The sequence below is a fragment of the Globicephala melas genome, chromosome 5 (genome assembly GCF_963455315.2).
Source record: "Globicephala melas chromosome 5, mGloMel1.2, whole genome shotgun sequence".
In the NCBI taxonomy this organism is placed as follows: Eukaryota; Metazoa; Chordata; class Mammalia; order Artiodactyla; family Delphinidae; genus Globicephala; species Globicephala melas.
Window position 1 is genome coordinate 89,223,373 of NC_083318.1, and position 18,266 is coordinate 89,241,638.

The following is an 18,266-nucleotide window of genomic DNA, read 5'->3' on the forward strand; positions in this document are numbered from 1 at the left end:
AAAGAATTATCAAAATGTGACACAAAGACATAAAATGAACAAACGTTGGCACCAATAGACTTGCTCAAATGCAGGGTTACCACAAACCTTTAATTTGTAGAAAACACAAGCAAAGTGTAATAAAACAAGGTATGCCTATATATCAAAAATTACTTTTCAAAAAATGTATGTTGCCAACCTAATATGTATTTAATATGTTGTATCCTTGGTGCTAAGATACAGCTGACCGTGACTAACCTGTCCCTGCCTTCCCAGAGATTATACTCTAGTGGAGAAGACAGATGAGAAAAATAAATAAAACAATCACAGTTTGCAATAAATGCAATGAAGCAGATAAACAAAGTACAGTCTGCCCTCCACATCCACAGGTTCCACAACCGCAATCTGCAGACCCATTTTATATAAATCCCATTTCATATAAGGGACTTGAGCATCCACAGATTTTGGTATCCCCAGGGGGTCCTGGAACCAATCCCCCACGGATACCAGAGGACAACTGTAGTGTGACAGAGAGCATCTGGGGTAGGGTTGATGTAGCCTACTTTAGAAGACATACTCTGGAAAGGGCTCTCTGAAGAGGTAACATCTAAGCTGAAACAGGAGCAAGTGAGAAGAAGCCTGAACTAGCTTTCTATGCTGCTATAACAAATTATCATAAATTGAGTGGCTTAAAACAACACAAATGAATTACCTCACAGATCTTTAAGTCAGAAGTCTGGGTAAACTAATTCCTCTGCTCTGATTTCACAATGTGGAAACCTAGGTGTCAGCCAGCCTGAGTCTTAACTTATCTTGAGGCTCTGGTAGAGAATCTACTGACAAGTTCATTCAAGTTGTTGGTTTAATTCAGTCCCTTGCACTTTTAAAGCTGAGGTCCCCATTCCCTTGCCTGCTCTCAGCTGAAGTTTGTTCTCAGCTTCTAGATGCTGACAACACTCCCTGACTAGTGGCCCCCTTGATCTTCAAAGTTAGCAACAGTGGGTCAAGTCCTTCTCAAGCTTCAAATGTCTCTAACCTGGGCTTTTGCCATATCTCTCCTGCTTCCAGCTAGGGAAAGTTCTCTGCTTTTAGGGACTCATGTGATTCCATTGGGCCCAGCCAGATAATTGAGGATAATCTCCCCATTGTAAGGCCAATACCTTTAATCACATTTGAAAGTCTCTTTTGCTATGTAATGGGTAACAGATTCCAGGTGCTAGGGACTAGGGCATGAACATTTTTGAGGGGACATTATTCTGCCTTCCACAGACTCAGACAAACACTATCCCAAGAAGAAAGGAAACAGCAAGTATAAGGCCTAAGATAGGAAAGAGCTTGGCCTGCCCAGGACAATAGCAAAAAACAAACAAACAAAAAGAACCCTGGAGCTACAGCAAAATGATGAAAGGGAAAACCATAGTAATGACACCATGCACTTCTTTATATTGATAAGAGTAACTTTTTTCCCATTTAAATTGTACAAGTTTAGAATCTATTTTGAATTTTTCAATCAATCTTAGTCATTCTAAAGCTAACAGTAGAGCATTTAGCCTCGTAACTTCTAGTCTCTTTCACTTCCCACAAAACCAAAAGTCATCAATAGTATTTTTTTCACATCTGTATGGAGAAATTTCTTCTGACATTTTTTAACCCTAAACATTTTGGTTCTTGCATACAGAATTCCTCCAATCACGGCATGTGTAAAATTTATATGTAGATATCAGGAGGCACAAACTAAATTTAAAAAGAATTCAAACTATGAGAAAGAAATTTCATCCTCAACTCTTTTAAAAATTAAAACAAAAAACTGAATTATCTTTCTTTCCCAATGGCTTTCCACATAGACTTTCAGGGTAGTGTTTTGTGGTTAAATGTTTATAAGGAGAATTGCACCTGTGTTGTAGTCTGTTTTTAAATAAACTTGCACCTGCAGTGGCTTTTCACAGAATTGCTATTTGGGATACTACGTATTAGTCATTTGACCATTATACAGAGCTCTTCCCTCTCACCACACTACCTTCTGGGCTGGTCCTAATTTACAAACAGCCTATCTCCAAAAATTCATTTGAAAAACAACGGTTTAGTAAGTCTTCCCTGCTTCATGTCATCCCATTCTGTTCACTCCATTACTCTGTTTCTTCATTGCTAATAAATTCATCTTATATCTCTTTATATCATTTTATACAAGTTGGCATATTACTTTCCATTTTTATCACTCTTCTTCATATGTGTACAATTTATCTCATACTAAATTAACACTTTCAAGGGACCTCCCTGGTGGTGCAATGGTTAAGACTCTGTGTTCCCAATGCAGGGCGTCCGGGTTCAATCCCTGGTCAGGGAACTAGATCCCACACGCATGCTGCAACTAAGAGTTCGCAGGCCACAACTAAGGAGCCCACATGCCACAACTAAGGAGCCCACATGCCATAAGTAAGGAGCCAGCAAGCTGCAACTAAGACCCAGTGCAACCAAATAAATAAATAAATAAATATTTTTAAAATAAAATAAAAAATAAATTAACACTTTCTAATAAAAACAAAAATAAACAAATGGGACCTGATGAAACTTAAAAGCTTTTGCACAGCAAAGGAAACCATAAACAAGATGAAAAGACAACCCTGAGAATGGGAGAAAATATTTGCAAACAAAGCAACTGACAAAGGATTAATCTCCAAAATATACAAGCAGCTCATGCAGCTCAATATCAAAAAAAAAAACAAGCCAATCCAAAAATGGGCAGAAGACCTAAATAGACATTTCTCCAAAGAAGATATACAGATTGCCAACAAACACATAAAAGGATGCTCAACATCGCTAATCATTAGAGAAATGAAAATCAAAACTACAATGAGGTATCACCTTACACCGGTCAGAATGGCCATCATCAAAAAATCTACAAACAATAAATGCTGGAGAGGGTGTGGAGAAAAGGGAACCCTCTTGCACTGCTGGTGGGAATGTAAATTGATACAGCCACTATAGAGAACAGTATAAAGGTTCCTTTAAAAACTAAAAACTAGAACTACCATATGACCCAGCAATCCCACTCCTGGCATATACCCTGAGAAAACAACAGTTCAAAAAGAGTCATTTACCAAAGAAGACATACAGGTGGCCAAGAAGCACATGGAAAGCTGCTCAACATCACTAATTATTAGAGAAATGGAAATCAAAACTACAATGAGGTATCACCTCACACCAGTTAGAATGGGCATCATCAGAAAATGTACAAACAAGAAATGCTGAAGAGGGTGTGGAGAAAAGGGAACCTTCTTGCACTGTTGGTGGGAATGTAAATTGATACAGCCACTATGGAGAACGGTATGGAGGTTCCTTAAAAAACTAAAAATCGAATTACCATATGACCCAGCAATCCCACTACTGGGCATATGCCCAGAGAAAACCGTAATTCAAAAACACACATGCACCCCAATGTTCACTGCAGCACTATTTACAATAGTCAGGACATGGAAGCAACCTAAATGTCCATTGACAGACGAATGGATAAAGAAGTTGTGGTACGTATATACGATGGAATATTACTCAGCCATAAAAAGGAACACAATTGGTTCATTTGTAGAGATGTGGATGGATCTAGAGACTGTCATACAGAGTGAAGTAAGTCAGAAAGAGAAAAACAAATATCGTATATTAACGCATATATGTGGAACCTAGAAAAATGGTACAGATGAATCGGTTTGCAGGGCAGAAATTGAGACACAGATGAAGAGAACAAACGTATGGACACCAAGGGGGGAAAGTGGCGGGTGGTGGTGTGATGAATTGAGAGATTGGGATTGACATATATACATTAATATGTATAAAATGGATAACTAATAAGAACCTGCTGTATAAAAAAATAAATCAAATTCAAAAAAAATATTTTTTTAAAAGAGTCATGTACCACAATGTTCATTGCAGTACTATTTACAATAGCCAGGGTATGCAAGCAACCTAAGTGTCCACTGACAGATAAACGGATAGAGAAAATGTGGCACATATATATATATAGACAATGGAATATTACTTAGCCATAAAAAGAAAGAAACGAAATTGAGTTATTTGTAGTGAGGTGGATGGACCTAGAGTCTGTCATACAGAGTGAAGTAAGTCAGAAAGAGAAAAACAAATACCATATGCTGACACATATATATGGAATCTAAAAATAAAACAGTTCTGATGAACCTAGGGGCAGGACAGGAATAAAGACGCAGACGTAGAGAATGGACGTGGGAATGGGAGAGGGGGAAGGGTAAGCGGGCAAGAAGTGAGAGAGTGGCATGGACATATATACACTACCAAATGTAAAATAGATAGCTAGCGGGAAGCAGCCGCATAGCACAGGGAGATCAGCTCGGTGCTTTGTGACCACCTAGAAGGGTGGGATAGGGAGGGTGGGAGGGAGACACAAGAGGGAGGGGAGGGCTTCCCTGGTGGCGCAGTGGTTGAGAGTCTGCCTGCCAATGCAGGGGACGCGGGTTCGTGCCCCGTCCGGGAAGATCCCACATGCCGCGGAGCGGCTGGGCCCGTGAGCCATGGCCGCTAAGCCTGCGCATCTGGAGCCTGTGCTCCGCAGCGGAGAGGCATAGCTGATTCACTTTGTTATACAGCAGAAACTAACACACATTGTAAAGCAATTATACTCCAATAAAGATGTTTAAAAAAAGTAAAAATAAATAAACACTTTCTAGATGCAGAGGGGGGTTCATAAAGAGCAGTAGCAATTGACACCCCATTAAAAGGATATAAGGAAGTACCAAAACGGAATTATAAAGACTCAGTTAGGAAAATGGTTAAGAAAATAAAATTTTTCTTGTTCCTAACTCTTTTACTCAGTTTTTACATCATATTTAAGTGCCATACTAAGTCTGTTTTCCCCAATAACAAGGAGAAAGCATAAATCCATAGTGAGGAATATCCAAAGAAATTTTTTTAAATATCTCATGCATTCTTTCAAGACTATTATATAATTCTTTTGTATTTCTCTCAGAGTTTCAAATAAGTTGCTTTGGCCCAAAATATGTGCAATAATTGATTATTCCCGGCTAATTTTTTTATAGCACCAATGTTTATTACAGCAGCAATAGGAAATTAATATAGCTATCTTTTTGGCTCATAATTTCCTCATATAATTGGAGGCAACCACATATTTTTATTTTAAAAATTTAAAAATAAATTTTAAATTTATTTTCTCTTTATGATACTGAAATAAAGTTGCCATTATAGCAAATGTGTATATATGGCCTGCAAGACCAATGCTGCTTACCTGGTCCTTAATTCAAATGATCATTCATTCATTTTTTCTTTCTCTCAAGTATCTATTGGCATCAACTCTATGTGGCAGGGATACAAGTGAACAAAATAGGTAAGACCCTTGATCAAATGGGTTTACATGATGACAACTACAAAGTGCGATAGGAGCACAGATGTTGGGAGAGAGGTAGGCAGGGTCAAGGAAAGGTTCCCAGAGGAAGCAATATCTACGCTGAGATTGAAAGATGAGTAGAAGTAGGGCAAAAATGGGAGGACTATGGTCTAGGAATAAATAAAACACTGACAATTTGGAGTTGAGAGAAAACATGACTATTGAAGGAAATGAAAGTTCAGTACGGCAGTATGAGTCCAGAGACTATATATTTCATATGTTTCAACACACTTACCCTTAAGCACCTACTACAGTGCTGTGTGCTGTGCAAAATTAAAATAGTTTACATGGATGTAAACTTAGCATTATTGTACGATATGGTTGTAGAGTAATGATTTTGTATAGATAACTATATTATACTTGATTATTAAATATCTTCATTCAATTCAGCTCTTTAGCAACATGAAACAAATTTTAAATATAACATCACAATATTATCAGTGATTTATACTTATATGAAAGGAAACAAGTAATGTGTTCACTGTTACTTTAAATATTGCATAATAGAACATTAATTGTACAGTTAGTAATCACAACGTGAAGTAATGCTCTGATACGGCAATCAGTGTAAACAAAAATAAGTTGAAGTAAACAAAGTAATTTATAGTGAATAAACAATTTTACCAAAATCATAGAAGAAAAAAAACAACACAGAATAAACCTGCCCAAAAATAATCAATGAAGGAACAATAGATCAATCTCTGAATGATATCCTCTAATTATACTTTATGACTATATTTGCCTGTACTCTGAACAAATCTACTCAATTCATGCTTTCCCAGGCCCTAAAATAAAACTGGAGAGATGCAATATGGCTGATGCCTCCTGATTCTCCTATTTTTCTGCCATTATATTGGCTGAAATTGATACCATATCTCTGAGTAATCTTAGTCTATAAATCTGAGGGTTCAAGTTTTTTCAGTACGTATTGAAACAGAAATGCATATGTCTCTGGGCATAAGTTTTTCATTGTGATAAAATGTAGACTAAGAGACAGTATAATAAAATAGTTTTAAAAAAATAACTTCAGATTGAGACAGACTTGGGTTTAACAACCAGTTATATAACCTCAGGCAAATTACTTCACATCTCTGAGCCTCATCTGTGAAAAGAGGATAATAATGGTACCCTCATCATAGATATATTGTGAGAATTAAATATGATAATATACTTAAGACACCTAGTAGAGTGCCTGATATGTAATTAGTATCTCCCCAAATATTCAATGTTATTGACAACAGCAAGTAGAGAAAGCCCAGACAGGGACTAAAACTTCTGAACATGATAAAAATGAGAGATGAGCACACATGAAAGCTTTATTCAGATGTATTTTTTGTTATTGTTGTTTTTAGTAATTTTTCATGGCTTAGTTTTACAGGGTAAGTTTAGAGGTCTTAAACTTGAATAGGTTTAAAATTACATACTTAATTGCATGTAGCTCATTTATTAATCCAAACCTTTTAAATTTCACACTTGATGATAGTCTTATAACTGTAGTGGCAGGCAGGTAGTATATCCCTTCTGTTCGACTAATTCATGCATGCTAGCTACTTACGTAAAAACAACTCCAAACCATATTTTGTTTTTTAGTTAAATAGCAAATATAGTCTCATGTTCCAGCTAAATGTGGAAGACACCCAAATCTCTTGCTCTAGTTCATATTCTCCCCCCAAGCTTCAGAACCATATATCCTACTGTCTAGAAGAGATTAGACACTTAAACCCCTTCACAGACACCTCAAAGGCACAATGTCCAAAACTTATTTTTCTGTTTCCTCACCCCTGCTAACCTCTTTCCTCCTGAGTTTTCTTAGTGGAGTGTACCATCATCCACTCAGTTGTCCAAGAAAACCTGTGAGTCACTTTAACTCCTCACCTCCTCATCCTTAATCAGACACTGAGTCCTGTAATACCATCGCTTAAATAGCTGTTAATCTGTGTACTTCTTATATTTTTGTTTCCAGGGCCCTAGTTTAGACACTAAAATTCTTCACCTAGATGACTGTAACAGCCTCACACTAACTTCCTCTCTATAATCTTACCTCTTCCCGCCAATCCTCTAATCTTGTGCTGTTTAAAACCCCCCAATGGTTCCCCTTTGCTCCTAGCATAAAGTCTAAGTTATCCCTTAATATCAAAAATAGATATAGGGCTTCCCTGGTGGTGCAGTGGTTTAGAGTCCGCCTGCCGATGCAGGGGACGCGGGTTCGTGCCCCGGTCCGGGAAGATCCCACATACCGCGGAGCGGCTGGGCTCGTGACCCATGGGCGCTGAGCCTACGCGTCCGGAGCCTGTGCTCCGCAACGGGAGAGGCCACAACAGTGAGAGGCCCGCGTACCGCAAAAAAAAAAAAAAAAAAAAAATAGATATAGATCAGTCACATTTTCAGACTCATTATATTTTTAAGTTATTTTTACTAACTTCTAATACCTTATTGAAATTTAAGAGAACTCGATTTAACTCTCATTATTTGATTAGCTATTTATCGGTACTTACTATGTAACTGTATCAGATATTATAAAGGTTACAGAGATGAATGGTGATATATCTGGCAGAAAATATAAAACAAGTATATAAATAGTCTCAACACAATGGGGAAAATGTTTTAAAATCCCAAAATAGGACCTACATACACATTTTTCCAAAGAATTCATACAGATGGCCAACAGGCATATGAAAGGATTCTCAACATCGCTAATTATTAGAGAAATGCAAATCAAAACCACAATTAGGTGTCACCTCACACCAGTCAGAATGGCTACCATCAAAAAGTTTACAAATAAATGCTGGAGAGGGTGTGGAGAAAAGGGAACACTGTAGGTAGGAATGTAAATTGGGGTAGCCACCATGGAAAACAGTATGGAGGTTCCTAAAAAAACTAAAAATAGAGCTACCATTTGATCCAGCAATCCCACTCCTGGGTATATACCCAGAAAAGATGAACACTCTAATTTGAAAAGATACATGCACCCCAATGTTCATACCAGCACTACTTAACAATAGCCAAGACACGGAAACAACCCAAGTGCCCATCAGCAGACAACTGGCTTAAGAAGATGTGGTGTGTGGTGTGGTGTGGTGTGGTGTGTGTGTGTAGACACACCCACAGTGGAATAGTATGCAGCCATAAAAAAGAATGAAATATTCCCATTTGCAGCAACATGGATGGACCTAGAGAATGTTACACGTAGTGAAGTGAGTCAGAGACATACAAATACTATATGACATCACTTGTATGTAGAATCTAAAAAATAATACAAATGAATCTATATACAAAACAGAAACAGACTCACAGACATAGAAAGCAAGCTTATGGTTACCAAAGGGGAGAGGGAGAGAGGGACAAATTAGTAGTATGGGATTAACAGATACAAACGACTATAAATAAAAGAGATAAGCAATAAGGATTTACTGCATGGTACAAGGAATTATATTCAATATCTTGTACTAACATATAATGGAATATAATCTGAAAAAAATAACTGAATCACTTTGCTGTATACATGAAACTAACACAATAATGTAAGTCAACTATACTTCCATTTAAAAAAAAAATCCTAACATAGGAAGAGTTAAAGGGCTATTAGATGCCAAAGGAAGGAAACATATCAGAGAATACAGCCTTGAGAAGATATGATTTTAGCTGGGCCTTGAAGGCCATCTAAGAATTGAGATGTGGGGCAGCATAAGCAAAGGCCAAGGGAAGGAAATCTTAAAAAGAGAAAAAGAACAATGTGCATTTTAGTTTTAACTACAATGTAGAGTTCCTCAATGAAAGTAGTAGGACAGCAGCTAGAAAAATAAGTTGGGGCCAGATATAGGCAGGCCATGAATATTAGGATAAGAGGGCTTTATACTGTAGAGAATGAGGGATGACTAAAGAGAAAAAAATTACGTGAACTGTTTCAAAAGACCTTCACCATCAAAGTACAATTATCACTGAATCAACAGTTATATGTATAATTGTATCTACAAGGTTCCTCATGACAAGAAAAAACAAAAAGGGGTTAAAATAATGTTTAGAAAGTAATTGTGCAGTATTTAGTTGAATTAGAGTTTGGAAGAGAAAGTAGTGTCACAATTTCATTAAATTCTTCATTTTGTAATTAAAACTACCAAACCTAGTCATTTTTAATTAAAAGCTTACAAGGGTTCATATGCTTATCTCATACTTCAGTATAAGTTCTATATTTTACTTCCAAATCACGTTTAGGATTTTTGTGTCTTTAAATAGATACACACCCTAGTTGCAAAAAGAATCAATAACTTACTGGTTTCAGAGTAAGTGGTTTCTGACAGAAATGAAAGCAGATGGCAACTATGCTTCATCTTTTCTATTTTCTTTCTTACACCTAAAAATAATCCTTCTTTTTTTGTACCTAAAAGTAGTTCAAGGAGTTTCCGTGAGGTATATTAAATTATCTAAATAGGTTGATCACTTTTAACACCAAGAATACATCTTCCCATTATTACTCTCATATCAAATTATTTTAACTATTATTACTTCTTCTGAACATTAAACAAAAAAAAAACACTACCTCTTTGACAAATTCAGTCATCATAACCTAGTCTGTGACACTGGGATGAAAGGCAAATACACATTTAATTATTAGCTTAAGTTCACAAAAGCCATATATCAAATATTTCAGTTTTTAAATGTTACTTAAAAAAAAAACAAAAAACAAACCTGTGCTGATGACCAGAGCAGTACAAAAGACATTGCAATTCATTGTTAAAGGCTACTATTTTGTATGCTGACACTGCGTTTAGAAACATATTTTCTCAAATACTGGCCTAGATTCTAGGGATTTAAAAAATAACAGCTTGGATCCAGCCTTAATGGGGCTTATACACTTAATGGAGGGAAAGCAGTAAGTATAAATAGAGATCTGAAGCATGGAAATGCAAAAGAGGAAGTTCTTCATCCTGTCTGAGGAGACAAGGAAAGGCTTTTAAGGTGACATTTAAAATTAGTTTTGGAATTCCCTGGTGGTCCAATGGTTAAGACTCCGAGGTTCCAATTCAGGGGACACGGGATGGATCCCTCTTCAGGAAATTAAGCTCCCACGTGGCCAAAAAAAAAAAAACTAGCCTTAAATGATGAGTAAGAATTCTCTAGAAAGCATAGAAGAAAACAACATGTGTAAAGGAAAGGCAGCAAGAAAAAGCATAGCCTGTACCAGGTTAAGGAGGAACCTGGTAGATACAATTATTTTTATATTAATTATTGATACAATGATAACTGTAGTTTTGATGGTGAAGCTTTTTGAAACACAACCCACATAAATTTTTTTTCTAGTCAGCCCTCAGTTGCTACACAATAAAGGCTTTAGCTCTTAGCCTAATATATACATCTATTGTACATATGTTGTGTACATATACAAGGCTATGCCGTACATAGTAGCAGTGAGAGTGTGGTAGGAGGTAAAGCTTAAGCTGTATGCAGGAGTCAGGTCATAAGGAATATAAACTTGATCCTATAGATGTTGGGAAGCTTTTAAAGGACTTTAAGTTAGAGACGTATATGGTCATTTTTTGTCTGCTTATTTGTTTTGTTTTTTGTTTTGTTTTCCTTATTTTTAATTGAACCTCAGATGCAAACAGTTAATCATTCTCCTCAGTTCCTGGCACATTATCATTATTGGTCCATGGAAAGTATTGATACCTCTCCTATTTCCTCTAATCTCCAAGCCTCATCCCATTCTTTGCTCCTCCATAAGCAACTGTTCTTTTGTAGTTAATGCACATTATTTTGTTTGTATATGTTCTTACAAAATGTGTGCTGCTGTATTGTTGTACACATTGTATTACATATCTCATTTTTTTTACTTTTGTTCTTAAGCACATTGCTTTTAAGATCCATTCATGTTGATATGTGGATATATAATCCACTTTCCAATTATTGCATAGTTAAGATGACCATATACTTTATCATCTAAATCATAAAAGTAAAAGGGTTGCTATTAATAATTACACTAGAATAACAAGTTCAACAAGACTGTACTAAGCAAACTAAGCTGTATGGTCACTTTATGCTCCTAAATTCCATGCTGTTCACCCATGACATTTATTGATCTGATCTTCCAGGGATGGACATCCAGGTTGTCTCCAACACCCTGCTATCAATAATAGCTTTTCAAACAGCCTCATACAGGTCCCATTATGGACCTGTGTGAGAATTTAACCAAAAAGATGTCTGTAGTGATTTGCAACTTTTTTACATAAGGAAGTATGAGAACACTGAAAAGATGAGCAAAGAAACAGAGGAGGAAATCGCAAAGCAACGTCTGGGGAATAAAGAGTGGTAGAGCATTTAAGTTAGAATGGAAGATTTTAGTAGGGAGGTAATGAAAGGTATGGCGAGAAAGGTTGCTTTGAGGCAAAACTGTGCGAGGGCCATGTATGTTGTGAACTTTATCTTGACAGTAATGGAGAGTCATTGAAGCATTTTGAGCAAGGGTGTGGGATGAGGGAAATGGTATTCTAGGAAGATTTACCTGATGATGCTGAATCAAATGTATAGCAGAGACTGGAAATGAAAAGACCTATTAAGGGAATATTTGAAAGCCAATATAGTACAGTAGTTAGCTATAGTACAGTGTGAATTCCAAAGCCAGACTGTCTGGGTTCAAATCTAGTTCTACCATTTACCAGTCTTAAGACCTCGTTTAAACTCCATGTGCCTCAGTTTCCTAAATTAGAGATTATCATAGTACTTCCTCATAGGGTTAAATGTCAAGAGCTTATAACAGTACTGGAACATAATAACTACTCTCAATGTTAGCTATTATTATTGCTGCAAGTCCAGAAGAAACTGAGATCAGTTTAAGCTAATCTGGCGGTAGAATATCTTAAACAACTTGAACTCATGCCCTGAAGAAAGTATCCTAATATCACCTAGTGTGTCATTCATGAACCCCACCTCTACAGTAAGAAAATCCTACAAGAGGCTTAGAATAAGGCAAAAAGGGTATTCTAAAAAAAACGAAAAAAAAGAAAAGAAACCTGTTGGCTCTCATTATGTGTAGTGTGCTAACTCCTGAGCAGGCATCACAATAATGTAATAAAGATTCAAGTTGATAATACATTATAGTTGCCACAAAAATAATGGTTAAATGTTATTTAATATTTGTGCATTTTCTCTGGGGACTCTGTTTTTCTTTTTAATTGGCATAGGCTTATAATATAATAAAGCATTAATCTGTCTTTCCAGCAATAAATTTTTTTTTTTTTTTTTTTGGCGGTGCGGCATGCTGGATCTTAGTTCCCCAAACAGGGATCAAACCCGCGCCCCCTGCAGTGGAAGTGATCAGTCCCAACCACTGGACCACCAGGTAAGTCACGGCAATACAAATTTTTAAGAAAACAATTTCCTCAACAAATGGCAAATAATTCCAAGATTAGGCTATGGAAGATTAGACTATGGGAGCTGCTGGAATGGAAGAACTAACTTCTGAACTGTTCATCAAAAAGATCTGAGAATGTTAGAATACAACACTCTCTGAATATGCACTGGTTACTGCAACTTTATTTTAAATAGTTAGGAAATGTAATGTATAGTATAAACCAAATAATATTAGAGGAATGTGATCATTCCATTAAAAATATCCAAAATATTTTTCTACCTTCTCTATAACAGTATACGCATTTTGTTAAGTATGACTACAAATTCTCAAATAATTAGCAATAAAAACAAACAGAAAAATTGAGATTTACATGCCTAAGTAAAACTTAATGCTTACATATAATGTAAATTTAATACATTTAAAGCATGGATCTAATCACAGTCTCAGCTTAAATGCAACATTCTTTAAGCAACATTTCCAGAACAAAATCCAGAGACGATCTCTCACCTCTGATCTCTCACAGCACTGGGTTTACCTCACACTGCCTTGTATTTTAGTATAATCTGTATGCATGTCTTCTTTTCTACCTGATTAGAAGAGACTGTGGCTAATTCACCTTTAGATCTACTACAGCATGTAGCATTCTGCTACAATTAATAAGCAGTTAATATTTGAATGACAAAACCTATTAAAATTTACATTCAAAAATGAATTCTGGGCTTACCATCAGAACATAAGACTTTTACCCACACCTTTTCTATTCTTTAAATTGTATTTCCTAAAATCTTGTAAAGGTTTTTTAATGCTTAAGATAACTTTTAACACTTTAAAAATATTTAGTTCAAAATACCATTTTTCTAAAAAATTGTACTATTTTTCATAATCTAATGACACTGCACTTTCTGCAAAGAACTTGTATGTCGCCATTAATTTTAGCAACTTATCAAAAGTTCAGCTTTCAACTACCCACATCTGAAGGTGTCATAATACCTAACATATATAATGAATATGAACCTATCATATGTAATGTCTGAAAACTTAAACCCTGAATTACTCTAAGATTGCAGGGCAGTCCTTTCACACTTCTAGACCTAGAAATACTTCTAAAGACGAATTTGACTGATTTTTCCCTTATTACCACCCTCCTCTTCAAACACTTTCATCTGAGCTCTTGGTTTCTTTCATCCACCCAGCTTAGCCTATGCTCTGGAAAAGGTCTGAAACTCATTCACATTGAATTAGCAAAGGACTGATAACAGCTGAATGTGAGGGCCTGGTGTGGGAGCCCTACCCCAGGTTTCTGTGCTCGATTTGCTAATGTAACCTTCCCAAGTCTTTGTTTCCACATGTATACAATGAAGATACTGGAATTGGAATTCATGACTCCTAAAATCCATTCCAGCTCAGGTTATCTCCCTTAAGGATGTTCGCAGCCTTATGCATTATTCATTCCCTCCGTTTATGGAGCACCTGAAACAGATAATCAAATACTGCAATTTCAATACTTATTCATTAAACAAATCTTCATTGAACACTTACTCTGTGCCAGACACTGTATTGCGTGCTTGCAATATCATAGTTCGTTGAGGTCTACTAGGTGATACAGAAGAACTGAGGAAAAGACTAAGGGAATTAAAGACGAGATCAAAGAGGTGATGCTTAGACTGTCTCTTCAATACAGCAGAAATTTCCCGTATTTGGGCGGGAGTACTCAACACTTTAGTGTTTAGTAAAGGGGGATGGATGGCGTGTGCAAAAAGCGATGTAAAAAGGCAGGTTGAGTATTTTCAGCAGCTGGGTAACACAGGACAAGTGTTCCCTGTACTCACCCCAATTATAATCAGGCACGTTTTGCATGATGACTTGATTAACACGTGCCCCCAGCTAGACCACAAGTTCCACCACTGCAGAACAGCGTCTGCTTTCGCCCACCACTGTTCTCCCAAAGCCTAGCACGCTGCCCTGTGCTTATTAAGTGTTGAACAATTCATGAAGCGTCCGCCCTTGAGAGTTAAAATGTGCCATTTCCAAAATATCTTGAAGAATGAACCTCTTCCACTAAAAAGGCAGAGAAATCGCGGTGTCTTCTGCAGCCTACTTGAGCTCCTCGGAAAGAAGCGAACTCTAGAGCGCGGCTCTGCTTTCCCACCGTCACCCCTCAGAAACTCCTCAGGGACACAAATCCCATGAAGTCGCCGAGCCCTGCGGAAAGGGAGCTGAAGGCGGGCTACCACCCGCCCGGCGGCCCGGCCTGCGCTTTCCCGGACGCCCGCGCCAGGATTCCAGAGCGCAGTGGCGCCGCTGCCGCCTCAGGCTACGGGGCCCAGAAATGTCATATTTGGACGTTGCTGAGACAACAATAACCTGATTAACTTCCAGACGGATAGGCAGAGAAGATAAAACAATTCCAGTAAACAAAGAAATCTTCTACACTTGGACTCGGCTCCAGGCCGGTGACAACCGGTACAGAAGCAGGACAACTCACCGCACCGCCCCGGGACCTCTCCTAGGCGTGGAGGTAAAGCGCCCTCCAATGGTTACCGCGACATCACCTCGCGGTTCACCAGGCCATCCCCCTAGCGACGCCCAGCCTCGCGAGAGCAAGAACTGGGTTAAAGGGCTCTACGGAACTGAACTTCCTATACCTATTGTTCCTACACGGAAAGGCCTGAAGGACCAACCGGAAGTCCTGGTTCAAACGCCACACAGAGAGCATCCTGGGGGCCGGAAGGAGGTGGAAACTCCTGCATCCTACTGGAGTGCCCGCAGACGCGCATGGTAAGAGAGCGCGTAGCTGTTATAGAGGCTTGTTGCTGGAGCGCGTGGCTCGTGCGCGGAAGTCAGAGGTGACCGAAAGCCAGACGTCGCTGTAGAAGGTGACACTGCGAGCTATGGTGGGGCGATCCCGGCGGCGCGGAGCGGCCAAGTGGGCAGCTGTGCGAGCTAAGGCAGGTCGCGACCCAGCGGACGAAAATGATGACAATTTGGAATCTCCTCCCTCACCAGCGGACTCCAGCTACTACCAAGATAAGGTAGATGATTTCCATGAGGCCCGATCTCGGGCTGCCTTGGCTAAGGGGTGGAGCGAAGTGGAGAGTGGGGCCGAGGAGGAGGATGGCGATGAGGAGGAGGTTCTTGCCCTAGATATCGCCGATGAGGACGATGAAGATGAAGAGAGTGCGGGGAATGAGGAGGATGACGATGATGATGGTGGGAGCTCCATGCAGAGTGAGGCTGAGGCCTCGGTGGATCCCAGTTTGTCGTGGGGTCAGAGGAAAAAACTTTACTACGACACGGACTATGGTTCCAAGTCCCGAGGCCGGCAGAGTCAACAAGAAGTAGAGGAAGAGGAAAGAGAGGAGGAAGAGGAGGCACAGCTCATTCAGCGGCGTTTAGCCCAAGCTCTGCAAGAGGACGATTTTGGAGTTACCTGGGTGGAGGCCTTTGCAAAACCAGTACCTCGGGTAAATGAGGTTGAGACACGGGTCGTGAAGGATTTGGCGAAAGTTTCAGTGAGAGAGAAGCTGAAGATGCTGCGAAAGGAATCGCCAGAGCTCTTGGAGCTGATAGATGACCTGAAAGTTAAGTTGACAGAGGTGAAGGATGAGCTGGAGCCATTGCTACAGTTGGTGGAGCAAAAGATCATTCCACCTGGAAAAGGAAGCCAATACCTGAGGACCAAATACAACCTCTATTTGAACTACTGCTCCAACATCAGTTTTTATCTGATCCTGAAAGCTAGGAGAGTCCCTGCACATGGACATCCTGTCATAGAAAGGCTTGTTACCTACCGAAATTTGATCAACAAGCTGTCATTTGTGGATCAGAAGCTGTCCTCTGAGATTCGTCATCTGCTCACACTTAAAGATGATGTTGGAAAGGCAGAACTGAATCTAAAAGCAAAATCCACAAAGGCCAAGCCAAAATCTGTTTCTGCTGTTGCTGCCTCTGCTGTTACAGACCTTTCTGATGATTCTGATTTTGATGAAGCTGCACTGAAATACTATAAAGAAATAGAAGACGGACAAAAATTGAAGAGAAAGAAAGAAGATAGTACTGAAGAACAGGCTCTTGAAGTTCAAAATGCAAAGAGAGCCATTACTTATCAGATTGCTAAAAATAGGGGGCTTACACCTAGGAGAAAGAAGATTGATCGGAATCCCAGAGTGAAACACCGGGAGAAGTTCAGAAGAGCCAAAATTCGCAGAAGAGGCCAGGTTCGTGAAGTTCGTAGAGAAGAGCAACGTTATAGTGGTGAACTATCTGGCATTCGTGCAGGGGTTAAAAAGAGCATTAAGCTTAAATAAAGTTTTTGCTTAGCTTAAGTTTTTTGGCAATAATTTTGGATCAATAAATTTTTATTTTTAACTGGTGACATGATTGTATTAATATTTAATACCTAACCGTAAATTTTTAAAAGTCTGTCAATAGGGAAAATTGTTTGGGTTACTGCTTAATTTATTTGTGTTTTAATTTGGAATCAGATCACACTAAGAACTGCGGGAACAATATGAGGGTGCATGGGAAGAGAGATGGTGATGAAAAAAGTTCTCCAACATTCTGTCAAATAGTAGCCTAGGGAAATTCCACAGCTAGTTGTGGAGCAACAATCAAACTTATAGTACTTTTATAATTTTTCACATAAAGTGAAGAGAATGCACCTTTGGCAGTCATCTTATTTGTAAGACAGGCTATAATGTAGTTCTGACATTTCATTTACCTAAAGTATAATTCTCGAGCAGCATACTTGTTAATAATGAGTCTACTGTAAACTTACGGATTTTGTACATTTTATTGTGGTACAAGCTTAGGACTCAAGAGGAACTTGGTTAAAAACAGAAAGAGATATGCCTTAATTACATTAAATGTGAATATTTTTTAATAGTCCTTAATGTGGTAAGATAAAAATTCCATTTCCCCTTCTGTACTGGTGGGTGCTCTTTGTACACTTGCTGAAAATCTGGTATGATTACTACTGGGTAAGTGGTAACTAAAGGTGGTAACAAAATTACATTTTTCTTTATAGTTATTCTGGTCTTTACAGTAGGGAAAAGATGAGATGGTGAACTTAAAAATTTTTAGGATGATGCCAGGGAGAAAATGAGAGGACTAGTGAAGGAAAGCACAAAGGACATCTTACCTATGTCACTGTTTATTCATTAAACATTGTGCTAGCTGCTAGAAATGCAGAGGTGGTCAGTGGTTAATATTTATTATTAAAACATTTACCACAAGTTTGTGCAGTGGTACTGTTCTCTTCCGTCAGAGATGAGGATGCTGAAATTCCCGGAGGTTAACTTCCTAAAGGACATATGCTTGGGATTTGGACCCAAGCCGGCTTAATTTGAGCCTTCATTCTTTTAACTTCTGGCTTACAACTGCTGCCAGAGTAGTGCACATGCCAGATTATTTTCTTATAAATAAAAAAGGAAAGTTAGAAATAAACGTTTATATTGAGTGCAAAGGTACTTTTGTAAGCATTTTATTTATATCCTTATTCCTCACAACTCTTAC

At 38.3% G+C, this 18,266-nt stretch overlaps 2 protein-coding genes across 2 annotated transcripts in view; one reads left to right on the top strand and one right to left on the bottom strand.

Annotated features, from left to right (window-relative positions):
- JCHAIN (joining chain of multimeric IgA and IgM) overlaps positions 1 to 15,339 on the bottom strand; it is a 35,543-nt gene extending 20,204 nt beyond the window's left edge. The window contains exon 1 of the mRNA XM_070045579.1: positions 14,582 to 15,339. Within this exon, the coding sequence (XP_069901680.1) occupies positions 14,582 to 14,609 (28 nt within the window). The 5' untranslated portion in view covers positions 14,610 to 15,339. The remainder of the gene's footprint in view (positions 1 to 14,581) is intronic.
- A 120-nt stretch (positions 15,340 to 15,459) lies between these two features.
- UTP3 (UTP3 small subunit processome component) lies at positions 15,460 to 17,127 on the top strand. Its single transcript, XM_030877802.2, has one exon. The coding sequence runs from the start codon at positions 15,644 to 15,646 to the stop codon at positions 17,057 to 17,059; it is 1,416 nt and encodes a 471-aa protein (XP_030733662.1). The 5' UTR covers positions 15,460 to 15,643; the 3' UTR covers positions 17,060 to 17,127.
- Positions 17,128 to 18,266: the final 1,139 nt, after the last annotated feature.

Bases quoted from the DNA above. Each gene is read 5' to 3' on its own strand.
- UTP3 (XM_030877802.2), top strand. From the start codon at position 15,644: ATGGTGGGGCGATCCCGGCGGCGCGGAGCGGCCAAGTGGGCAGCTGTG.